This window comes from Oenanthe melanoleuca, chromosome Z (assembly GCF_029582105.1).
Source record: "Oenanthe melanoleuca isolate GR-GAL-2019-014 chromosome Z, OMel1.0, whole genome shotgun sequence".
NCBI lineage: Eukaryota > Metazoa > Chordata > Aves > Passeriformes > Muscicapidae > Oenanthe > Oenanthe melanoleuca.
The window spans coordinates 50,132,646-50,158,793 of NC_079362.1; the positions used below are offsets into that span (position 1 = coordinate 50,132,646).

The 26,148-nt window shown below is 38.6% G+C and overlaps 1 protein-coding gene across 1 annotated transcript; it reads left to right on the forward strand.

Moving 5' to 3' along the window:
* Positions 1 to 1,238: 1,238 nt before the first annotated feature.
* Positions 1,239 to 25,551, forward strand: PUM3 (pumilio RNA binding family member 3). Its single transcript, XM_056514905.1, has 18 exons — positions 1,239 to 1,391; positions 1,516 to 1,622; positions 3,242 to 3,424; positions 5,098 to 5,233; positions 5,961 to 6,036; positions 6,733 to 6,826; positions 7,032 to 7,098; positions 7,653 to 7,827; positions 9,414 to 9,517; positions 10,040 to 10,118; positions 11,743 to 11,841; positions 12,860 to 12,913; positions 14,477 to 14,557; positions 15,614 to 15,756; positions 16,419 to 16,641; positions 17,685 to 17,772; positions 19,625 to 19,715; positions 25,300 to 25,551. The coding sequence occupies exons 2-18, from the start codon at positions 1,526 to 1,528 to the stop codon at positions 25,427 to 25,429; spliced, it is 1,920 nt and encodes a 639-aa protein (XP_056370880.1). The 5' UTR covers positions 1,239 to 1,391; positions 1,516 to 1,525; the 3' UTR covers positions 25,430 to 25,551.
* Positions 25,552 to 26,148: the final 597 nt, after the last annotated feature.

Genomic DNA, 26,148 nt, shown 5'->3' on the forward strand with positions numbered 1-26,148 from the left:
TTCACACCACCCCAGAGCTGGTGCCATCCCATGCTCCCTAGCATCAAGGGTGCTTAATCAGGGTTGTGGCACGTTCTCATTTCTGTTGTGCCCCAGGCAATCCACATCTGAGAAGAGGGGCCCAGGGTGCAGTAAGGGCAGAAAAGGAAGAGGATCGCTGATGGCAAGTTCAACATGGTTTAGCAGTGCCCTGGCAGCCAGGAGGGCCACCTGTGTCCTGGGGAGCATCAGGCACAGCATCACCAGCCAGGCAAGGGAGGGGATTGTCCTGCTCTGCTCTGCTCTGCACTGGGGCAGCCTCACCTCCAGTGCTGGGGGCAGCTCTGGGTGCCACATCAGCCTAATGTAAGGCTACAGAGGGTCCATGAGGATGGTGAAGGGCCTGGAGGGGAAGCTGTATGAGGAACACCTGAGGTCACTTGGTCTGTTCAGCCTGGAGGACACTGAGGGGAGACCTCACTGCAGCCTACATCCTCTCCTTGAGAGGGGGAGAGGAGGGGCAGGCACTGATCTCTCCAATGTGGTGACCAGTGATAGGACCTGAGGGAATGGACTGAATTTGTGTCAGGGGAGGTTTAGCGTGGATATCAGGAAAACATTCTTCACAGAGAGGGTGGCTGAGCACTGGAATGGGCTCCCCAGGGCAGTGGACCCAGCACCAAGCTTGATGGAGGTATTTGGATAATACACTCAGATATATGGTGTGATTCTGGGGGATATCCGTGCAGCACCAGGAGCTGGACTTGAAAATCCTTTTGGGTCCCGTCCAACTCAGCATATTGTATGACTATCTGAACAGAATTCTCTCAGCCTTTCCTTCTAAGAGATGGTCCAGTCCCCTCTTGCTCTCTGTTAGACCTGCTCCAGGAGCTCCACATCTCTCTTTTTCTGAGGAGCCCAGAACTGGACGCAGCACTCCAGGTGAGGCCTTATCAGGGTCAGCCCCTGGAATGGAAAGGATTACATCCTTCTATCTCCTGGGAATACCTGGGAATACCTGAGGTGCCCCTCAGGACACCACTGCCCACAACGGCATACTGCGGGCTCAGAGAGGCCCGACTGCCGCCAGGTCTCTCTCCGCACAGCCGCAGCTCGGCGGGCGTCCCGGCCTGTCCCAGCCCCACGGCAGCGCGCCCCGGCAAGGGCCGCCCCGGCGCGCTGTACGGCACGGCCGCGCGGCACTGTCGTGCGGCAGCAATGCGGTGGCCAATGGGGAGCGGCGCCCGGCGCACGCGGCCGTCAGGCGCGGTCGGGCCGCACGTGTGCGCGGGGAGCGGCGGGCCCGGAGCCGGCGGCGGGCCGGGCTGCGCGTGTGGGCAGCGGCGACCGCGGCGGGACTGCCTGAGCCTCCCTGAGCCTCCCTGAGCCTCCCTGCCCGTGCGCGGCCTCTGGTACCCCACCGCTCGCTGGGAGGGTGTGACTTCGCCATGGGTGTTAGCCAGGAGGCGCAGGCTGTCTTCTCCTCACAGGGGAGCCGCGGCGGTCCAGTAATGCTGTCTCTTGCTCTGTTTGCAGTGTTGCCGCGATGGAGAACAAGGGAAAAAAGAAATTCGTGGGGAAGAGTGGGAAAGGACCTCGTGGAAAAGCGCCGCACTGGAAAAGAAAATTTAAAAAGGATAATGGTAAGAAGGCGAAGGGTCCTCAATAGGAGCCCTGACTGAATGGTTATTATTGTGTACTGTCATGCTTGGAGTTGGTTTTGTTTTGTTTCCCTTGGGAAATTCATGTTTTGAAACGACTAGTTTGGCAGATGAGCAACAAGAAGTGGGTGTTCTCTGCCTGGACTTCAATAAAACTTTGACAGTGTTTTCTCTCCTTTGAGATCCTCCCAGAGGTGCTGATGATTTAAGGGCTGCAAGAGCAATTGGTGAGGTAGATTGAAAACTGGCTGAACGGCTGGGTCCAGACTGGTATGTTCCCTGGAGACCATTGATTAGCAGTGGACCCCAAAAGTCAGCACAAGGTCGAGTTTGGTTCAACAGTTCCATGGAGGACGTGGATGAACATGAGCCAGCAGTGTACTCTGGTGTCTAGCTGAATTTTGGGGTGCATTAGGAAGAGTGCTGTCTGCAGATTGAGGGCTGTGACCCTTGCCCTCTTCTCAGCCCTGGTGAGGCTTCACCTGCAGTGCTGTGTCCCAGCTCTGGCTTTTCAGTGCAATAGAGATATGGACATTCTGGAGAGAGCTCAGTGGAGGGCTGCAGAGATGATGAGGACCTTCTTGTAGGAAAGGCTGAGACATCTGGGTCAGTTCAGCCTGTCCCAGAGAGAAGACAGGGCTGAGGGGGATCTGCTCAATGTGTAGAGGTGTCTGAAGGGAGGTTTCAAAGAGAGCCAGACTTTTTCAGCAGTAGTGCCCAGTGACAGGACCAGAGAACAGTGGGCACAAACTAAAACATAGGAGATTCCTTCTTATTACCAGGAAAACCTATTTACTCTAGGACTGACTGTGCACGGGCACAGATTGCCCAGGGACATGGTGGAGTTTACTGCATTAGAGACAGTCAAAAGCTACCCAGACATGGTCGTGGACAGCCGGTTTTGGGTGGCCGTGTGTGAGCAGGAGGATTGAATGAGGTGACTTTGAGAGGTGCCTTCCAACCGCAGCCGTTCTGTAACTGTGTCTTGTATTCAAAACTGTACTGACTATATGAGCCACTAACTTGCTGAAATGCTTTAAATAGGTTGCATTGGAAGCCCTTCATCTCTGTCTGATTCACCTAAAATATTCTAAGTTAAAAACTTGAAGTTGATAACCTTTTGATTCTAGACTTGGCATTCCTACATTAATACAAAACTATCTGAGAGGTGAAGTTAGATGGGAACCTGCTGTGGGTTAGATTGAGAATATGGCTTTCACTGCTGTCTTAGAACAGATGATGTTGAAACAGCTCTGATTGTGAACTATGAAAAGTTTAGGGATTTGGGGATTGATGACTGGGATGATTGATGCCAGGGATGGTGAAATTCATAATGTAGAATAATCCTTTCTATGCCTGAGCTGTTACACTGCTGCCCAGAAAATAATGCCTGGGCAAAACTTCTTGGGAGAAAACATGCATACCCAGGGACTGCAGTGAAAACACAAGCTTTGAGAAGCACCTAAGAATTTTTGTTAAATATGGAACTGTTATTACAAAGTAGTTTAATTCTTGTTACAGTATTTTTAATTTTTTTTTTTAGTTTTGTAGCAGCAATAGCTGTATGATGGCATTTTAATTTCTGTTGTTTTGATTAATAGATTCAGGTCCACCAAAGAAGGTCTTCAACAAAGGAGATGAGGAAGGAAAGCCTAAATCCATTTCCAAGAAATTTGTTAAAGGACAGTTAAGACCTGGAAAAGCTACTGTCAAACAATTCAAGAATAAACAGCAACCAGAAAAGTTTGCAAAGAAGAGAAAACTACAGGATAATGAAGAGGGAGGTGAGCAGATTTTTAAGCCTGGATATCAAGGAAAGCCAGGTCTTGGGGAACACATTGTTCATCTAGAACTTCCTCTTTCTGTCAGCCTTTCCAAACTGGCTGAATAACTCCAGGTTTACTTCCTTTTTAATCTTTGCTGCGGGAAAAATTACTTCACTTGGCTAGGCTTAAAGTTGAGGTCACAAAAATCAACAGTTGGGAATTTTCTTGGAAGTCAAAAGTAAAGACATAGTAGCAAATTTAAAAATCATCATACCATCTTAAAGCTCTGTTTATTTTAATGGCAATGTTAAGTGATTAGCTAGAAATTGGCAATTGTGACACAGTTTGCAAACACAGAGCTTTTCATAGTGTGTTTTGAACTGTTCTAAAAGTACTTGCTATAAGCTTTGGAATAGAAATTCATGCAACAAATTTGATTATCCTTTACATTATTCCCTCTCTGTGGTCCAGATTATCTAATCACATCCTTTAAGAGGAAAAAAAAGTGTAATGGGTGTTAATACTGCTTTTGCATGTTTTACAGCAGGTTTTTTTTTTTTGTGTTTATGCAGAAAGCCTAAATAGTTGTCTGGTTTTATCACGTTTAAATTAATTTCTTTTTCAAATTAATTTATTCTGCTTGAGATCTTCATCTTTTCCTGTCCTCTCCTTTAAAGTAAATCTGTACTTGGACAGTTGACTAGTCTTGTAAAATGAGAAGTGGAATCTTAAATGAGGGGTTCTGAAGCTCTGCAGAAATATGTAATTTGTTTGAAGGACAGTAGATTATGTCGAGTGTTTTATTATTGCTGTTCTTGCATGTTTGCAGAATGGATTAATATGGAATATGCACTAGATGTCTGAAAATCTAATAACAGTAGAGTGTTTTTATTAGGCTGCTTTAAAAAAAGGAAACCCAAGCAAAGCTTTAAATATTGTTTCTAAGAGTAAATTAAAGCCTCTGTGTATTGCACTGCTCTCAAAGCATTACAAGTTTTTTCTAGTAATCACTTAGGAGAGTGATATAAAAATCAGTAATATGCTTTGTAAAAAGAAAAGCATGGGTTTTTGAATGGGTAAAGTTAAGTACCTGCTGCTAAATACCAATGAGCAGTGCTTTAAGCTGTAAAAATTTAAGACTGTGTCTTTAATGCATGATTTGTGGCCCTTTTATAACATTATTTTGCCCAAATTTGTTGTGTGGTCAGTGTGCAGTGTATCGTAAAATGCCATGCTTAAGGAATTTGACTGACAAAGATTAGGAATGTGAGAAGGGTTTAGCTTTTTTTCTTTTTTGAGTTTTCAGATGTGTATCTTTGAGTTAGGGTTCTCCTTTTGAGAGAGGGAAAAGATGTGCATGAATTAAGAGAGAACTAAAACAGAAGAATTATTGGGGCAGCAATAATTGCTGAGTACATCTTCAGTCAATTTTCAAGCTATTAAGAGATTTGTGATGCGTACTGTTAGAGTTTTGAGGTAAATTAATTGTTTGCTTTGTTCTTCCAGTAGTCTAAAAGTGGTGATTGCTATCTTAGCATACATTCAAGATTTATGGTTTCATGTTATCTAGCTGAGTAACTGTAGGCCTTGTTAGTGATTCAAGTCATAGAACTGTCACAGTTTAGGCTGGTAAAGAATTCTGTTCATGCTCTTCTATTGACTGTAGAAAACATATTTGTTTTTGTCCTCAGGGTCAGATTCTAAGAAGCCAAAATGGGATGACTTCAAAAAGAAAAGGAAAGAGTTAAAGCAAACTAGACAAATTAATGATAAAAGTAATTATGATATAATTGTAAAATCAAAACAAATATGGGAAACCATGAGAAGGTAATGACTTTTTTTCTTCCACTCTGTTGACTTTTAGCTGTAAATGGCTAGATTAACCTCTTTATCATCTTGTAATTATATAAAACTTTGAATCTCTTTGGGTGAACAGTAACATTGCATGCAATTTTGTAGATAGTTCAAACAGAGTATGATAACTCATAGTCCTAGGAATGTTTGGATTGAACTTGTATTTTAGGGTGAAATTTATAAATTTGTGAGTAATTGCTTAAGAAATTGCTCTTTTTTTTTTTTATTTTAACCCTGAAATACAGAGCATGATTGACCCAGATTCTGCAGTGGGATTACTGCATGAGTTTTTTGTGAAAGATCATTGTCTCTCTGAGGGTGTAATTCTAGAGCTGGTGCCCCATGTCAGCAAGAAAAGTTAATTTTGCTTGTTCTAAGTATTTGTGCTTTGCGTGCTTACAGATCTTCGGACCTGTAAGCAGCTCTGACTGCAAATTTGAGTTTATTTTAAAAAATATTTTTACTCAAAGAAAGAATAAAGTTAAAGTGTGGAATTCTGGTTTGATTTCCACAAACTAAAACAGCTTAATCACATCTCTGTACAGGGTTAATGAATGGCAGTGCAAATTTGGATTGGCAGAAGCCAACCTGGTTTTATTTGTACTGTCTTGCTTCTTAATTTATAGATATAAGTGAAGTGTACTACAAAAAAGCTGCTTCCTCAATTAGAATTGTTTTACTGGGGTTCTTTTGCTTGTAGGAAGAAATGTGATAAGGAGAAACGAGAAAAGCTGATGAATGAACTACAGAAGCTTCTTCACGGGAAAATTAAAAATGTAAGAAAAAGTTAATGCCATAGTGCACAAATTCACAAAATCTTCTTTAAAAACTCTTGTGAGCAAAAAGAATAAAAACAGGGCTGAATGACTGCATTTGGTACCTGTATTTCAGGACAGTAGTCCTGAGATGCTTTGTCAGCTGGCAGTTGTAAAAGGCTGCCAAGTAGCTTTAGTCTGCTGAAATTTGATGTTAACTGGGGTTCAGGAACTCAGAGGTTTAATTAGTTACAATGTTGATTTGCAATTTTCTAGGCAAGTTAGTGTCCTCATGCTTAATTGTACTAAACAGTCTTTCTGCTTTATTCTTGAAGTGTATAAATTTGCAGTGAGGAGCATGTTGAGCTTTTTGTATTCCATGCTGAAGTGGAACTGTTCCATCACACTTACTCTGAAATTATAAAGAAAAGGAACAAAATGGAGATAGCATTTAATGGTTTTATTTCAGTATGAAAAACCTTGGTGCTTGTCCTTAATTGTCAGCTGCTGTTGTGTGTATTTTCTTTGATAGAGTACTTGTGAAGGGGTAAAAGCCCATAAGTCTTGGTTTGTTATAAGCAGGTAACTGCTTTTCTAATTTTATAATTGGCATTACGTGTAGCATGAAACTGTACCAGAGAACACATATATAAAGATAATTATGGTGCATACTGCCTTTTGAATGGCCTAGAGTAATGAAATATCTCTGTGTTTTAGCTGTCATTTGCACACGATTCAACCAGAGTGATCCAGTGCTTTATTCAGTATGGTAATGAGAAGCAAAGGCAAGAGACATTTGAAGAATTGAAAGGTATTTTCATTTTACTTACATGCTTCTGTATTGTGGTTAGGATGCATTTAAACAAATGATGCTGTTTTGAATATTTTTGCTTTTTTTTCTGATTTGATGCATCATTTCTAGTGAACTCTTCATACTTATTTAAATAATGACATATTGTTTCATAGAGTTAATGTAGTGAGAAATAAACCAGCTGAATGCTTCTCCCTTCTTCTAGATAGCCTAGTAGAGCTGAGCAAGTCAAAATATTCCAGAAATATTGTGAAGAAGTTTCTTATGTATGGGTGAGTATCAGTCAAGTGAATTTGCTTATCAGTGTTGTGTTGTTTCATTTCCACTGTGAATTCTGCTTCTTAATCTATAGTGGATTGATCATTAATAAAAAATATGTCTCTGGAAACATCTTTGTAATGTAATGGAGTAAAGTCAGGGGAGTGCTAACAGTATTTTTCCTTTTGCAAGAAGTAAAGCTAATGCTGTACATGTGTAGGAGAGTATGACAAAAAATTGGTTAGATGTATGCTCAGAGTTGATCTTAGCTATATATAAAACTCTGGCGTTTTAAAATTTTCTTTGCTAAGTGTTGCAGGATGGCATTCATTATTCTCTAGAATTTATTCACTGTTTACTTTCCCTTGAAGTGTCTTACAATTTCTCCACATTCTTGGCTTTTGTTACATATTTTCCCAAGTGCCATAAGGCTGATTCAGATTCATAAATTTCATGGTTTCTGTGAAAAAACTTACTACCTAAATGTGTTTCTAAAAATAAAACTATCAAAGGTAAGCTTATCTCTAGAGGTTTTAACCATTGCTATTTGTATTTCCCTGTAAAACAGGACAAAAGCACAAATTGCAGAAATAATAAAAAGTTTTAAAGGCCATGTGAAAAAAATGCTCCGTCATGCTGAAGCATCTGCTGTAGTGGAATATGCATATAATGACAAAGCCATTCTGGAGCAGAGGAATATGCTGACAGAAGAGCTGTATGGGAACACTTTCCAGGTTTACAAGGTGGTATTTCAATACTTTGTAGTTTAAGATAGTTTAGCCTGTAAGATATTGTGTTAGTAATGCCTTACCTCTCTTACCTACAATTTCTTCTGATTACATTTCCTTCTGTCAGCTGTCCAAAGGTAGTCTAGTTTAGCATGTTTAAATGTAATGATTACTTGCACATTTCTCGTTTAGATGAAATTATGGGTTTTTATAGTTTGACCTATGTAAAATATGCCATGTTCATGTATGAGATTGCTCTCTGCTCATCAAAGAGTTAGTTCTTATATAGTTTCAGTTCTCATAGTGTCTAGGCTGAAACCATCCTTGCTGAGGTGAGACTTAGTAATTCATCACTAATACTGTAGATGATGACTCTTGTGTCAGAGCTGCCTTCTATCTTGTGAGAACTGAGTGTGGGCAGAATGGGCCGGTATCCACATACAGTGTTCCATTTAGGCTTAGTTTTTCTCTTTGTTTTTTTTCCCATGGAAACTGAAGGATTTGAGTCCAAACTCCACTGAAACCTAGGTCTGTGGTAGATCCTCACCAGGCGGTTGGAACCTTCTTAAAACTACATCCTCCATTCTTTTGAATTCTGTTTTTTATTTTTGCTGATTTGGGAAGTTGGTATCCATTAGGAATTTTGCTACAAAGTACAGAACTGTTTTACACAATTGCTAACTTCACTCCAATGACATTTTCACCTTGTCACTTATAACCAAGATTTCTGTTAAAATCATCTTAAGAAGTTAACACCTCATTTCTAAACCTGTATTTTTCTTAACAGGTTAAGTTAATTAAGATAAGTTCTAGTTAGGCATTTTGCAACACTGAGTAGTAGAGAGGCATGTTTGTTGTGATTATGGGCTGTAATTTGTACTGAGTCAAACAGCCCATGAAATCAAGTGCAGTGTTAGCTTCCATCATTCTGCTGTTTTTGACGTAACTTCTTTAAGTAGCTATGCATTGTGGTGCAAAACCGAGATTCAGCACAAATGTAGGTTTATAAAAAATTGCAGTGTAGTCTTTAAAAATAGCAGGGATGGTTTAAAAATACTTCTTCTGATTGTCTATGCAATCAGACTTCTCTTCAACCAGATTATTTGAAAGTGTTACCACTGTAATTCTTTTGTTATTATACCAGAAAGTGTTTCTGTGTGTAAGGTATATGGTATATATTCCTCCTCTCTGCTGTTATCTGAAATGGAATTTCCTGGGCCTTTGTTAACTTCTCAGTTTATTAACTTGTTGTGTTGCCCTCTGATGTATGCATAAAGCAGGATTTCTGCTTAGCTCAGGAGCACCATAACACAATACCAGTTTTGTGTATTTTGCTGATATAACTGGCAAAAAGCAGCTCAGACTATAAAAGTGGGTTTTGTTTGCTAATGCGGAATATTTAATTTGTAGAAACTTATGTTTACAGCTTCTGACATACTCAGAAAAGGTTTTTATTTTTAATATTGTAAGAATTGTTAGTTTTGCAGAAATTAATTTTGTTTTTGATATTTGTGACATTTTATTGAGAAAGATCTAAACATTTCCTATGGACTCTGATATTTACTGGTATGATTAAACCTCTGATTGTGCAATCATTTCAGACACCAGCTGTCCCAACACTGGAAAAAGTGCTAGAAGCTCAACCTGAAAAGAGAGAGGCCATTTTGGATGAAATGAAGCAGATTCTTACACCAATGGCACAAAAGTAAGGACAAAACTTGGCTGAAAGTGTGACAATGTAATACAAACCAGTTTGTTAGTGACATACAAACAGTGACACTGGTAAATTTCTAAGTTCAGATGACAGTTATACTGTCATCATTACTCTTTTAAGCTGTAATATTGTTGTGCTGACTAGTCTGTGGTTTTGTCCCAGGTGTCATAATGAGTGTCTTACCTTAACTTTGAACTCCACTTTTGTGAATTAAAGTGTCCTCTCTCCCAGTCAGACAGTTGGTAGAAATGTTGCACTGTCACATATTTCCATGATGCATTATTTGATATTCTTCTCCAGTGGTCTTTATGAGAAAATAGGTTCTGTTATTTGTAAGTTTTGGTAGAATCTTCCATGTATTGTAAATGTTAAACATCTGAATCAAAAATGGCTGTGTGTTTTTTGCTTACCACACTGCCTAACTTTTTAAAATACAGATGAGGTATTGCTAGCATAATTGAAAATTATTATTTGTGGTGAACTTGTTGCTTATTTTCATCTATCCAAATACAGAGAGGCAGTGATCAAACACTCACTGGTACATAAAGTATTTTTGGACTTTTTCACTTATGCTCTTCCGAAACAAAGATCTGTAAGTATCTTTATTTCGCTTTTTGTCTTCTTTTGCCTTTCTGTGGAATGTTTTTTATCTTCTTGTGAAAATGTAAGTTAACTAGACAAAAATACACATCTTTCATTGATAGAGTTCTACACATTTGGTGATTCTAGATAGATGATTGGAGAGTAGTTCTGTATGGAGATTCATAGTCACAGGGAGCTTTCACAGTAGTGTTTATGATACTTAAATTAAAAAAAATATGAGATGACTCTGATGTTTCCTCTCTTCCGGCTAAATGATCCTTCTTAGTAGCTGGGGAATAATGAAAGTAAGGACCATTGCTTGCAGTAGTTTAGCTTTCCAATGTGTTGTTTCTCAGCAGCTTGCAGTGACTGTCCAAAAATCTCCTGACCAAAATACAATGAGATTGGCCCTTCTGTCAGCAGCCAAAACTTTGTGTGCTGTATCTGTATTAAATTGCAAATTTAATATTACAGCTGTGTGATGTGACATGATTTAAGCTGATATCATGTTTGACTTTACTTGTCTTCAGGATGTGTGGCTCAGCCTCACCTTGGTTCTGCAGGTCAGAGCCGTGTCAAGTCAGGCAGAGCTTTCTACACTTGCTGTCTCTTGCCTCTTTCTGCCAGACCGGACTCCTGAATACTTCTTTGTTACTCTTAACAAACCCAAAGCTAAGGGTAGGGAGGTGAATTATTTTTGGCCTATTCTGAGTCCAAGTCTTCAGAGCCCAGAACATTCCTGTTCATGGTTTCATGTAATGCTGTGTCTGAAAATGCTTTTGGATTTGCAGGCTTGCATGAATCAGGGGAATAAGGGTGTATCTCCTTGCTTGGCTTTCTGTGCAAATGTGCTGTTATATGGGCATGCTCTTTGGGAAACCCCTTCTGTGGATCTGTTCCTGCCTATGCTTAGTTGTGTAGTGATTGAGCAGTTTGTGAAGAATTGGTGTAATGCTTGGAGCCTTTGGCTAGAGAGCACGTAGAACTAGGGACAGAAAGAGGCATAGGCAGGAGCTGTGCTTCTAGGAGATCTGGAGTAATTGGATAACAGAAGTAGTATCTAGTAACCCAAGAGGGTGTCATTTGATTTGGTTTGAGTTTGGCTGATAGTATTGCCAGATAGCTTCAGAAATCATCTTTCCTTTGATATAAAGACACAGGTTTTGGCTGTGTCTTGTAATATCTGATTTATAATGTAACCTGGTGCTTAAATAACTTTTTAGTTCTTCTTACTTTCTGGCTCGTACTCTGTATGTATGAATACACATCAGCTTCAAAGATTTCTTCCTAAATTAGTGGTTGTCTTTTTCTCTAATTTCTGTCACAGTTCTGAGTACCCTTTCTTAAATTTTTTGTAATAGGACAGTTGACAAGCTTCAATACAATTGTGATTTCATGGCATGATTATGTGAACAATGTAGTTTTAAAGAGAGAAAGCTTGTGTCATTTACAGTCTTTTGGACTCCTCTTGAGCCAGTTTTTCACAGGGCAGGGAAATGAGAGTGGTTCTGCAGAGCCAGTGATGCAGTATAGTGTGGGCAGACAAAATAATGCTTTCGTTGGTATGCCCACCTGCCTTGGGCTCCTCAAGCCTTTTTTTTCATCTTTTTGCTTTATCACCTTTTCCTCCCCAGGAAATGATAGAAGCTATCAGAGAAGCTGTCATCTACCTGGCACACACTCACGATGGAGCCCGAGTGGCAATGCACTGTTTATGGCATGGCACTCCCAAGGTAATGTTTGATTTCCCTCTACTAAGTCTTCCCTGACTGCCAACATGAGTTCTTCTGCTTGTACACATTTTCATGGAATTAACAGTTTGAGGGCAAGGTTAAAAACTGACCGCTCTTTATCTGTTGGCAGACTTAAGCAGTGTTTTTTTTGTGAATCAAATGCATTCATTAGAACTAGTGAAAGCATCTCCTTTTATTTTTAGCAGAGCTTTTGGCAGTGACACATGGAGTAATTTTTGTCCCATGTATTTCTTAATATAAGCAAAACTTACAGTAGGGAGAGGTCAGTAAAGAAATCATAATGTGAAACCATGTTTAGCTTTGGAATGCCAAGACTTATAAAATATTATAGGAAGTGTGTTTTATTTCCATCTGCTGATGTAGTATCCAGAAATATTTTGGTGTAATGTATGTCATCTTGTCTTGGAAGTACTGTAATGCCTCCTGTGTTTTTCTGTATTAAAAAATATAAAAGATGACATACTAAAACAATCCCCTTGTTAAAGAATGCAGAAAAAAATCAAGTTCCTAGGATCTAGGTGTTGTAATGGATCAAAAGAAAACTGAGCAGTGATTCCAAGAGCCAAAAATACAGAGAGGAAACAAAATATTCGTGCTAGTAACAGGGGTTTAAACCAAGCTAGAGTTGAATATGTTGAATATGTTTCTTGAAGAGGTAATGAAGAGATGAAGTGCATTCTTCTTTCATTAACGGACAAAATATTAGTGGATTTATGTGGTGGTTTGGGGTTTTTTGTTTGCTGTGGTTTTTTCCATATTTTCCTGACATCTCCCATCTGAACTTGTAAATATGCCACAGGATCTCTCTGAAATCAAGTCACAATTCAGGTTTAACTTTTCACACAGGTTTTAGGTGTAAACTAATAGAATATGTGTGAGTGTTTGCTTTAGAAAGCAAATTGAAGATTATATTTTTGGAAGGTGTAAATAGCAGTTTAGTTACTCAGAATCACAGATACTCTAGGCTCATTTGAGTTTCTTCTTTCCTTTTGGATAGGACCGAAAAGTCATTGTGAAAACTATGAAGACATATGTTGAAAAAATAGCAACGGTGAGTGTTCATTAACCATTTATTTCATAGTCTCTGAAACCAGTGATTTGATAGAGGATAGCTTGAATGTTCTTTGGTACTGGGAACCAACTTTGAGAACTTAATAAAACAGCAGTGATGTATTCGATAATATAAAATAATTGAACTGTATGGAATATTTAGAGACACACCAGGGAGCTTCATTGTGGGCACTACATGTAGCACTATGCTTCGTTATGGCTGAGTTCATTATTATTCCTCAGTTTTCTTTCTACTTTTTATTTTGTTGATCCCAACTTTGTATTGCATCTTCATGTGCTCATTGGTAACTCTCCTTGGTTGGGAGTAAAACAGCCAGTATAAAGAAGAGGAAGAAAAATCAAGATGTGTTGGAGATGTTATTGAAAAGGCTCTTTGAACATTCATATTTCTTAGAAGATGCTTAGTATTTTTTTCAAGTCTGGAACCTTAAAAATACATTGGCATACAATGGAATAAGTCTATTTTATTTTTTAATTAATAACATATGTGTTTGGAGACTGCAGCACCTGCAGAGTAATGGTTGAAACCAGATTTCATGGAGTTGGGCAAAAGAGCAGCTGTAAAGAAGAGCTTTTTAAATTTCCTTTCCTGGTTGTTGTGGGGTTTTTTATTTGCTAATAGTTTTTGTGGTCTCGATCTGTGGCCTTCAGACATTTTGATCACATCCTGGGCATGCATCCCCAATATATATATTTATGCATAAATTACATGTCTTTACTACTATAATAGTGTACATTATAAAGCATACACAGAAATAGAAAATTTGAAAGGATGGGATAAAAATAACCGGAGATTATTTTTAAGAATAACCTCCGGTTATTTTTATTATTTTATTAATGGTGCAAAAAAATATTTTCTTTCTGCATCACAGTGGATTGTCTTGTGCAACCCACTTTGAGGGCTACTGTTCTGGGTAATGTTTCTCTCCATAATTTTCCACCAGAATAAATGAGTTGCTTGATGTTATAAATTACATAATATTTGGAAATATGAGTCAGTGGATCAATAATGTCTGACACAACGCTGGAGCACAGAAGATCTGGCTTCACTTTGATGTAGAGCCTCACTGACATACAAGTGCATTTGGTTGTGCCCTTTTGAGTTGAGACATATAGCAGTAGAGGCTATATGGCTCATTACAGAGATATAATTTCCAGAAATGTTGTATGGGACTTAGTTCAATTTCAAGTAAATCTACAGTAAAAATGAAATCTATATGTAATTAATGTTGTTGTAGGGAAAATACTGATTTCAAATGTTGACAATACAGTAGTTTAAGCTAATAGCTTGAATGTGATAAAACAGTATATCTACTTGAAATGGAAGATCTACCTTTGTTTTAACAACATACTTCTCTTAATGAACCTTGCTTTTAGAGAGAAACCTAAATGTTGGACTTCTCTCATTCTATGACAGTAGTCAGAGTCTGCTTGTGCTTCATGTTGTGTTATGTTTGAGAACCCTCAGAAGTCCTGATTCTCATTCAGTTAGTATATTAACAAAAAATGACTGTATGTGGTTTCTGATATTTTGTTTTTGCAGGGTGAATTTTCTCATCTGGTGTTGCTGGCAGCTTTTGATTGCATTGATGATACTAAACTTGTGAAGCAGTTAATTATATCAGTAAGTAATTTAATTTCTCCTAAGATAGTACGTTAAATAGTGTCAGTATGTTTGTCAGTGTATAGGAGAATGAAAGTAGGACTCCATCTGCTTTTTTAGACCATTTAAATACTACCCATCTTAATTGTTTCATTATATTTATGTATCATGATTAATTTTTTCTTTGCCTAGCAGACCGTAGCACTTTCATATATTATTTTTAAAATTATTTTAATTATTTATTTTAATTAATTTTTAAGGTAGGTTCAATGCTTGCTGAAATTTTCCCTTTTAGTACACATTCATTCTGGATGATGGGTGGCTGGAGTCTCTTTAAAAAGTCAGTGTCTTGGTCATCCTACCACATCGATCAGGACAGAAAATGGAGAACAAGACATGGCCTTCACACATACACAATTGGCCCATCAGGGCTTATGTGAGGTCAAGAATGGGAAAGGATGGCAGGAAAAGAAAAAAAAAAATCTTGGGATCAAAACCCAGCTGTTCAGATAGTGGATGAAAAAAGTAGCAGATGATGAGTTGGGGGCATCTTAAAATCAAGCATTGAAGCATATTCTGTTAAGGAAACCAGTTTTTAAAATTATTTCAGAAACAGTTAGACTTCAAAAATACCCTATAGACATTAGATTTCTGTCCATTAAAAAATTAGCTTTTTGTTGGTTTGGAATTTTTTCTGGTAGTATTGCAAAATTCATAATTTATGTGAGTTGGCAGTATAGCTGAGAATTTGTGGGTAAAGGAGGGTTTTAAGCTCTTTAAATTCTTTTGAGGAAAGTCTTTTCTTACCATCATCTCTCGGGTCCACAGAGTCTTAATCCTGGACCAAAGTGTGTGTGTGCTGCTTTGAACTTTCATAAGTGATTAGAACTGTACATTGAGTGCTTGGCATGTCCTCTCTTTCATGAGGACTCCAAAAAGATGGAGACTTTACCAACAAGAGATAGCATGTCACTGTCTCTAGAGTTTCTTCTGGTACTTCTTCACAGTTCTAATACTGATAGTGACCAAGAACTGTTATTTCATTAATGTTTCATTGTGGTTTGTTTACTCTCACAGGAAATAAAGGCTTCTTTGCCTGATATAATAAACAACAAATATGGAAAGAAGGTCTTGTTGTACTTGCTGAGTCCTAGAGATCCTGCACATTTTGTTCCAGAAATCATCACACTTCTGCAACAGGGAGATGGAAATGCCTATAGGTAACTCAGATGTGAATGTTACATGTTTTTTCTTAAGAGCCCAGAAGAAGTTGTGCAACTTTTTGTCATGATTTAATTTCAACTTTTCTTTGTAATAAATCTAAGTAATATAAATATATAAAAATAATATGTTTGCCCCTTTTGTAAAGGTCAAATATTGTGATACATTTTGTGTGTGAGCTCAGGTATCAAATTTAATAGAAAAGAAAATTTGTAATATGTGTTGCTGGTGCTTTGGGTAGCATAAAAGTATATCTCAAAATCTAGCAATAAAAATGGAAATTGTTAATTTGATTGGAGTCAATTGAAATTAATGCTCACCAGCTTTTGAAGAGGGAGCAATTCTAGATGACTAGGAAGCTGGCTGAAAAATGCATCTCCCATAGTCGAGATAACAAAATGAAAAGAAATAGTGAATGTCACTAACAACAAAAATTTTATAAGGTTTTGAGACAGTCAGCTTTAAACACTTTTTCTCACTCCATATGTTCTTAAATTCTGTGTCCAACATATGTACATGAAACAGAGGAAGTAATAGTGCCTATATTTGAATCTAGCAGTAATTTAAATGTCTCAAACAGCATATACACTCTGAAATTTCTTGTTGCTTGATGTGCACACAGTGCATATCTTCTGCAGTAATGTGCTGTCTCTTTCATCAGTAAGAAGAACACTGAACTCCGTCGCCATGAACTTCTGGAAGCTATTTCCTCACCTCTGCTGGAGTATTTGCAAGAACATACCCAAGAAGTAGTGATAGACAAAGCTACTTTTGTCTTGGTTGCTGATATTTTAAGAACAGCTGTTGGTGACATACAGCCTGCATTAGATGCAATTGCTAAGTTAGCGGCAGAAGAGCTGGTTCCAGGGGGCTGTGATGGACAGGTAATGTACAGAAGACAAGGTGCTGAGATCTTGCAGATCTTCTGTACTACCAAAATGAATTCTGGTCTTGTTTCTCTTTATGTAAGACATCAGTGTACTGCCCTGATAGCACTTGTACATTTGATCTGATCCTGTTTTCTGACTTTGGGATTTCATAGTTTGCTAGTGCATGAGGAGTGATGGTGGCTTGAGCCAGCATTTCATATGAGTCGTAGGGTAAGGTGCTTCATGATCCTCAATCTTCAGAACTCCTTTAAACACTTAGAGGGAATGTTGCTGATAAGTGTGTTACACAGTCTCTCTTTTATTGTTATCACTCCAATCAAGCACTTAGAAAAGTTTTATAGGTCATTTGTCTATTTACACTGAAAAGGACGGAATCTCTTACCTTTCAGGTGTGCATATTTCCCTGCAAGGAAAGATCTTAGATAAGAGCTGTTTGTTTTCACAGTATGACCTTCTCTTCAAAGAGTTCCCCCCCATTTTGTTAAACTCAGTCAGATATGTGTCCATAGACTAGAAAGCAAAATTATACAATGTATGCTGTATTTAAGATAGATATCCTCCTGGTAGCTGTAGTGTTTTAGCCCTGTGTTTTGCATTCTTTGATACACATTTTATGAAATTTAATGTGAACTACGTATGTTTTCTGTGACTTTCTGTGAACCATACTGTAGTTGATTTTCAAGTGTGGAAATGTGAAAGGTCTGGAAATTCTGGCAGAGGCAGTATGACTAAGACGTTCTGTTTATTAAGAAGGAAGTCCTTGGGAGAGCGGATTAAATGCTGTTTGATACAGTTTATATTACTGAAAGTTAAATGTTACAGGGAAGATGGTAAGAGTTAAAATGGTCAATTTGAATGAGTAGCCAGAAGCTTTCATCAAACTTGTTGATATTAGCATAGGTCATGACTCAGTGAATCAGTGTGATGGCAGAGTGAACAAATCAAGCAGAAATATTTATGGCCAGACATGTAACTGAATTTTGTACCAACATCACTAAATAATTTTGTTTTAATTGATTTGTCTATTCCCCTTAAAGCTTCACATTGCAGAACATCCGGCAGGCCATCTAGTTTTGAAATGGTTAATAGAGCAAGATGAAAAAATGAAAGAGAGTGGAAAAGAAGGTATGTTGGAAATACAGCTTTATTTGTTCAGATTGACTTCAGAGTAATTTGCTATCTGACCTCAAATAAGATAGTTGCAGTTATTTCTTTGAGTGTACTAGTATATGGAAAATTTAATGTTACTGTTTCTACCTTTCTGCTGTTGTGAGCTGCTATACAAACAGAACGCCAAGGATATGTTTGCTTTTTTTGCAGTGCAAGCAGTGGTTGGGATTTTTTCTCAGGGCTTTAATGTGTATTTGGGGCGGAGCTCATTTCTGTGCTAAAAATGTCTTAATAGCTTTGCTAAGTTACGCAGTAGTTTAAGGATAATAATAGAAACAATAAAGTCTTTCTTACAGGAACCCCTGTTTCATTAGTGCTTGTAAGCCAGGCTGTAATCTTAATGTGTTCATTAGTGCTGCTGGGTTAATGCTTTGTAACTGTTACTAAAATAATTTGTGCACAAAAATAGGACATCTTTGCTAGTTTATGTTCCATAAGGCAGATATTGGGCACAGATGTTCTCATCTTAATTTAGCTTTTACGTTATTACATAACTGTAAAATCTTCTATATGTATCATTCTATTCTAATAGTGATTACTTTTTCTCATACAAAATGCTCAAAAAATAAAAGCGTGTGGTTGGCAAAGTGTAATCTGAAGGAACTGCTCTGTGTGTAATAGGTTTTTCTAATGTAGAATTACCAGATCTTGTTGAACTTCTTATTCATTTTCCTCTTGCTACATTCAGGTATTCCTTTAAAAATATTAGCTTTAGCAAATGTTCCTGAAAGTAGACTGTTTTTCCAGTTCTCAAGCAGATAGTTGAAAATGTGCAAAGGAAGAGTTTTATAGATGTCTTTCAGAGACTTGCCTATCTGAAATGATTTATAGCAATCTGCATTTATTTCTGTAAAAATGGTACCATTTCCAGTTTAATTACATGCTGTTCCTGTTGGTTTCCTCCAAAAAGCACCATTCAGAATTGTTGCTCTGAGTTTATTAAATTGTCAGTAAACTCCAAGCAAATTGTTAACACGTGGGGAACAAGTTGTATAAAATCTCACCTGTCTTCAGGTGGAATTAGGATCTAAAGTGAGAATGAAAAATAGCTTCAGTGTATGGAAGCTGGTGCTTATTGGGGTTGGGTGAGGTTTTATGCATTGTTTACTGGTAAGTTTGCTCAGCATGCAAAGTTGTAAGAACTGTTTCCATGCAATTCAGTTCTTTAAATTCAGCTGGGGCCTTGAAGTCAGCCTAGGTTAATGTGATGAATCTGAAGTCAACCTAGGCTTTCAAAGCCACAGAAGAAATAGAGCCCTGAAGCATCAGTACAGCTGAAAAAGACAAAGTTCTTGCATCAATAAAGGATTAATGCTGAAATTTTAAGTAACTTCTGTTCAAATTCTTTTCCTCCAGTTGTAGAGTCAGATGCTTAAAAATAGAGCATTTTTATACAGAGGCGTTTATGTATTTGGTATATTGGATACAATGATCTGTTTAACCAGAATGATTTTGTGATTCTTGCCAAGTCTCTCTTTGGAGTGGATGCCTTCTGTAAGATATTAATAGCCTTTCATGACCTTTTAAAAAAACAAACTGGTTTGCATACTTTATAATAGCAAACTCACACAGTGCTGCTGTTTAACAAGTTCCATGCAGTACATGGAAGTAGTCTAATACCTGTAAAGGTTTACATTGCATTAGACAGTCCATTATTTTTGAGGGAGAACTTTGTGAATACCTGGGGGACTAAAACCAGTTTGATTAAATCAAAACTACAGAGAACTTTCAACAGGCATCTTTGTAGAAAAGATATTTTATTTTCTCTTTTTTTTTTTTCCCCCTGCTTCTTTCCCACATTTTGCAGTTTGCTTTGGAAGAACACTGGTGGAACATGTTGGTATTGAGAATCTGAAGACCTGGGCAGAAGTAAATCGAGGTGCCATTATTCTTTGTTGGTAAGTAAGGCACGTGGCTACTTCTGATTAGATCACATGGTTAATGTCTTGAGCAGCTGAGAGAACATAAATTGAAATTTCTACTAACAAAATGACACTCGGAGTGGGCTGTCTTGAATGCAACTGGCAAGTCTTGCATAAAACAGGGATTAGAAAAATTCAAACCAGAGTTTCCACAGGTTGTACCTTGATTTCCATCTTTTACAGTACCAGTAAGCAGCTCAGTATGAGAAAATCTGAAGATAAAAAACAAAATTATTTTTAAAATTTTGCTTATCATGTCTTGTTTTACAAGCACAAAAACTCTCAAAAGAGCATTCCACAAATACCTACATTAAAAGAATTAATTTTTGAATACCTGGGACTGGTGGTAGCACATAAAAATCTGGAAATGGTTTTGTGATGTTTGTTCTGTTAAATAACTGCTTTGCGTTGATGCCTTAATTGCAAAGCCTAAAAGGTTCTTATACTAAAGTAAAGAAGTGTTTGAAGAGACCATACATAAGAATAGATTGTGCAAAGGCCTATGATGAGCTAACTGATTCACAAATTTGAAGCAGTGAACCATGCAACTAGTGAGATCAAAAACACACCACAGGAATCAGATTATCGTTAGCATTTTGTTTTATCAAGAGTGAACTGCAGTGTTAATCATTGCTGTTTTACTTTGTAGCTAGCTGTCAGTATCAGGTCAGGTCATAGAAACCCAAGGTTTTATCCTATAAGCTGAAGTGTGTGGTCTGTGTCCTGGAACTTGTGTATCAGGCTCGCCCTTCTGGCACCTCATAAAGGCTTTCACTGAACCAAAGTCAGCCAGCAATTCAAACAGGCAACATGATTTTGAACATTAAGTCTCTTGATCTCTTTTTTCTGCTCTACTTTCCCCTAAAGTAACAATAGATTCCTTGGTGTTTGCTTTCCATCTCTGGTATATATCTGTTTAGAGTACGGCTACTTTGATGTTTGTGCTCTTTTGGAAAACCAAAGCTGTTTTGTGAATCCAAAGCCATTTTCACATCTGTTAGCTAATCTGAGTTTAATTCTAACTTTTTTTTTAGTCATTATCATTCAGATCACTAGTGAGAAGAACTGATAGTAGAAGAGTAGCTGCAATACAGATACAAAACCTGTTCATACAGCATCTTACTAGTCATATGTGTGTGGCTGTTAAGGTTGTTCAGCTGCCAAAATGGTAATGCTCTTTCTTTGCCTCTTACAACAGGCCTTTAGAATTCAACAAATGCACCTAATGCCTTTAAGTTATCTGATCCTGTGCACAGATGTTCAGAGAAGTTTTGTTAGGCTTATTCACTGACATTATATTAATGCTTGGACGTTTTTCCTTTAAGTCCAGGCTGAACAGATTCATTTAACATGTGACATTTCTGGTCTATGTACTAAGCTGTTGGGATTGTCCAAATAAAGTTGTAAATTAATAGATTTTTTCCAGTATTTGACACTTTAATAACTGTTTGGTGATCACTGTGACAGAAGTCTTCTAATAGACATGGAAGACTTTAGAGATAAACCAGAAAACTGGTAATTACTCATTAAAGAAACTAGCACAGGAGTGATGTATTTTGTGGAAAAGTCTGTGAGGAATTGCAGTCTTTCTCCTCCTTTCCTATTGCTCATATCACTCCAGGTGGAGCCTTGACAAGTGTCCTTTGCTACCAAGTGGGGGATCTTACTTTCCACTATTTTTACCCATACTGAAACTTAACTTAAAAAGTATATTGTGGGACTGTTTGATGGAATTTTGTTTGTAGTGTTTGGTTTATTTCACTTAAATCTAAATCCTTTGTAGAATGAACTTGTCCTGATGACTTTTTAGGCATGATGTCCTCTTGTTTAGGCAGCTGATGTATAATGATCTCCTTTTGTTCCATTTTATGTGACACTTGCTTACCTCACTAACACATAGCAATTAATCGCATTTTTATTTAGCTGCATGAACTGAAGTCAAGAGATTACCTAAATTGTACAGCAGTGATGAATTTAGTCTGGTGTAAAGTAACATCCGGCCGGGGGTGTTAGCATAGAGTAATTTTTGAGTCTTTAGAAACCTTTTTGTTCAAAAAACCCAGATACTTTTTGTGGTTTGACACTGGTCAAATGGCAGGTGCCCATGAAAGCCGCCTACTCACCCTCCCCTGCCACAGCTGGACAGAGGAGGGGAAAAAAACTATCAATGGGTTAATGAGTTAAGGACCAGGAGAAAATACTCCAAGGGCAAAACAGTTTTAACCTAAAGGTAGAAAGTGAATTTATTATTAACAGAATCAGAGGAGAATAATGAGAAGTAAAATAAGCCCTTAAAAAAATCCCACCCGCTCTTCATCCCCCACATCTCCCACTGGATCACAGCCTCCTGCAGGCATCCACCTGCTCCAGCAGGGGCACCTCCATGGGCTGTGGGTGGATCTCTGCATCCCCATGGATCCCCATGAGCTGTGGGTGGATTCCTGCATCCCCATGGATCCCCATGGGCTGTGGATAGATCTGTGGATCCCTATGGGCTGTGAGTGGATCTCTGGATCCCTGTGGATCCCCTTGGGCTGTGGGTGGATCTCTACATTCCCATGGATCCCCATGGGCTGTGAGTGGATCTCTGCATCCCTGTGGATCCCCTTGGGCTGTGAGTGGATCTCTGGATCCCTGTGGATCCCCTTGGGCTGTGGGTGGATCTCTGCATCCCCCATGGATCCCCATGGGCTGTGAGTGGATCTCTGGATCCCTGTGGATCCCCTTGGGCTGTGGGTGGATCTCTGCATCCCTGTGGATCCCCTTGGCTGCAGGGTACATTTGCTTCACCCTGGTCTCACCACAGCCTGCAGAGGAATCTCAGCTCCAGTGCCTGGAGCAGCTCCTCCCCTCCTTCTGCACTGACCTTGGTGTCTCCACGTTGTTTCCCTCAAACGTTCTCACCTCCTCCTCTTCTCTGGCTAGGAAAAAATTGTATGTCTACTTTGTTTTGAATTTCTTTTTAAATATGTCATCACAGAGGCATCACCCATATCTCTAGTTGGCCCAGGCTTGGCCAGCAGTGTGTCCATCCTCAGAGCCATTAGGGATTGGCTCTGCTGGACGTGGTTGAAGCTTCCAGCAGTTTCTCACAGAAGCCACCTCTGTGACCCCCCACTACTAAAAACCAGGCTGTATAAAACCAACACACATCTTTTGTCATAAAGAATCTCAAATGCTTAGACAGAGGTAATTTTCAGACAATGCTAATTCCTCCTAAAGCCATGATTGATTTCTGTTTTGTTGCTGGCTTTCAGAAGCCATCTGTCACATATGTGCCGATCTGAAACTCAGAATTACTCAGTGAGTCCATTTGAAGATTTTTGACTATTTAGTCCTTTAAACTTATTAGTCAGTTATAAGCAGTCACTACATGTGGTTGCCTTCTCAGTAACCTGGTATCCTCTGGACCTTTCCTTGCCCTACTTGCTTTTGATTTTTATAAAAATACCTTGGGCCTGGTTCTGGCTTAGTACTATCTTGAGGAGCCCAAAGGTAATGAGAGTACCCTCTGCATGTTCACATGTGTGTTAAGTGTTGTAAATACATGAATGTCATAAATGCTTGCCTATATAAATTCCTATTTATGACTTTTCTGTATATTTTTAAATTTGTAAAAGGTGTGTAGCATCAGAGTAGAAAATGGATTCACCAATGTGTTTCTGATTTCCTTTATTTCTGTAATCTGTGGAAGTCATCTTTTACGTCTGCAGAATACATAGGTGCCATTCTAGACTTTGTTACTTGGAGATGGGTAACTCAAAAATACCCCACTATGTCACTATGTTGGTCTTTTGGCTGCGTTACCAAACATGCAGGTGTTCTGTAGTAAGAACATTGTCTTGACGTACCTGTGGTTATTATGAGTTTGAAAGCAGCTTTACATGTATAGCTGTCAGAAGCTGACATTCAATTTTAGAAATAAGTAAAATGCAGTCCAGAGTGGCTTGCTGCTTTGTGTGATCTTTGTCTCTTTTGAGTGAAACATAAATATCTCTCCATGTTAATAACCAATGTGTTCAGCACGTCCTTTTCCAGAATTCTGGACTTTCTTGCTTTTATCAGGGTACATGACTCATAGAAGAGGTGAGAAGATATCACACTAAGCTGTGTTGAACTCAGTTTTAAAGAAGGCCTCTTGATTAAATGGCACCATTACAGCTAAACGTGTAGCACAATTTGCTGCTAAAGGTTGTTGTAAAGTCATAGTCATAGATATGAATCTGGGAATTAAGTAGCTGAAAGTTGTGATGTTGTCAGATGGATGTCCAGCATTTTTCTGCCCATAGTGTTGCCATCCAGCACAGGATTTGGTGCTCTAAAGGAGACATAATTTACATCTTGTCTTAAGATACTTTAATTCCTTTATGTCTTACTCAGTTCAGTTTGCCATGTCTAGTCATTGTTTAAAAAGTAGGTAAGGAACAAGCTTTTAGGTCAATGCAAATTTGGGAGCCACTTGGAAGAATCCTAGGGATTGTAAGGACTTGTAGCATCATGCAGCCTGCTTCATACACATGGATGTTACAGTTTGTTTCCAAAAGTCTTGGTTTAGTTTTTTGTCAGACTTATAGTTCTGATCTGGTTTGCACAAATGGGCTATAGAAGGCACTTTTTTAGGCAATGTTCACTTATCATTTTGAAGTAGCTAATTAGGTGTGCCATTAACTCAGCAGATCTTGTATTTCAATCCAAGAACATTTCATTATTAACTGAAGAAAGGGATAAAGACAGTCACTACTAAGTTGATAGTACTTTACAGCTTATGATGAATTTCTTTGTTTCTGAGGAGGAGATTTTTTCTGGGAAATATGGAATGTTTTCCTGAAGTAGTATCCAAAAGGAGAACAGAACTGGTAAGGCTTCATCGTTCTTCACTAACTGAAAGTACAATACTGCTTGATGTATATTAGAGGTACTTCACTGCATCCAGTTTTATGGCCCCCATTACAAGAAAGGCATCAACAACTGGAGTGAATTTGATGGAGGGTGACTGGCATAGTCATGGGCTGGGTCCCTTGGCCTGGAAGGAGAGGCTGTGGGGCCAAGTCTGTTTCAACTGGGAGAAGGGGCAGCTTGTGGGCTCCTGACAGCATCCCTGGCACCAACGGGATGGATGGAGAGCTGGTCCCTTCGCAGTGTAAGAACAGAGAGCAAGAGGCAGTGGCACAAACTGAAACACAAGAAGCTGAGGCTGGAGATAAGGAGAAACCTTTTTCCCATGAGGATGGTGCAGCAGTGGGGCTGGGGCCTAGGGAGTTTTGGCTGTCCTCAGCCTGGCAGGTTTGAAGCCCAGACTGGGTGAAACCCTGAACAATCTGGTTTGACCCAGTACTTGAACGTGCTTTGAATAGGGGTAGCAGTTCCTTGCAGACTGATTTATTCTCTGTTGTCTGTGTTCTGACTTGGTGTTTTGCATCTTTTTTGTAATATGAAGTGATAGCATCTGGCTTGAATTATATTCTTCTTAAGTAGTTAATTTTTTCCCATCATTGACAGCTTTTTCTATAAGCTGTATGCTGACCTTTGATATCCTTCATTTTTTTCCTATGTCTTGCAGCCTTCTCCGAAGCAGTGATGAAAAGGTAGTAAGCACGGTCAAAAAAGGACTAAAAAAGCTCATCCCAAAGCTGAAGCGGAATAGAAATGTAAAAGGAATAGAAGCATTACTGGAGAAATTGACTTCCTAGTGTAAATGAACCTAAAATAATTATTTACATCAATGCAATCAACTGAGATTTGGTAAGGTTTTGTACCATGGTTGTTTTAAGAAACAGTGTATGCGTTTGTATATTAAATAATTTTTAAGCAACTTGTCATTGTACTCATTCTGTTGTACACAATAGAAGATTGTTCTCAGAGATTGAAATCTCAAGATTTAAGAGCTAATGGAAACTTCTGAACACATAATCAAGGCATTCAATCTTTACTGATAACTTGCACAAGAATGTTTTAAGTGTTGTTAAAATTTGCCTGTGTGGTGTCATGGTTACCATAGAAACACAAGCATCTGTTCTGGACATACTGTGTTTGGGCAACTGTATTTGTTTTAATCCCCTTCCCTCCTGGTTTCCTAAAAAAAAAAAAGTCCAAACCAACCAGGAAGACTACTTAAGTCCCATTCTTACCCTATGATAGAGGCTATCATCCCTAGGAACTAACAAGAATAGAATTAAAATAGTGTCTCTGACTTTTTTCAGAGAAGGTCCTGAAGGAACAGCTGACTGTTTCAATGGACCACAGTTCAGTTTCACTCAAACCTTCTAACTACACTTCTAAGCCCTAATAAGCCCAAGGGATTTGGGGTATTGGTTGGGGAGTTGGGGTTTTTTTTGTGGTAACGGGGGAGAGGTGAATTCACTTCCATGTGATACCAAATCAGTATCCTGTTGATTTTTCCTGTACCTTA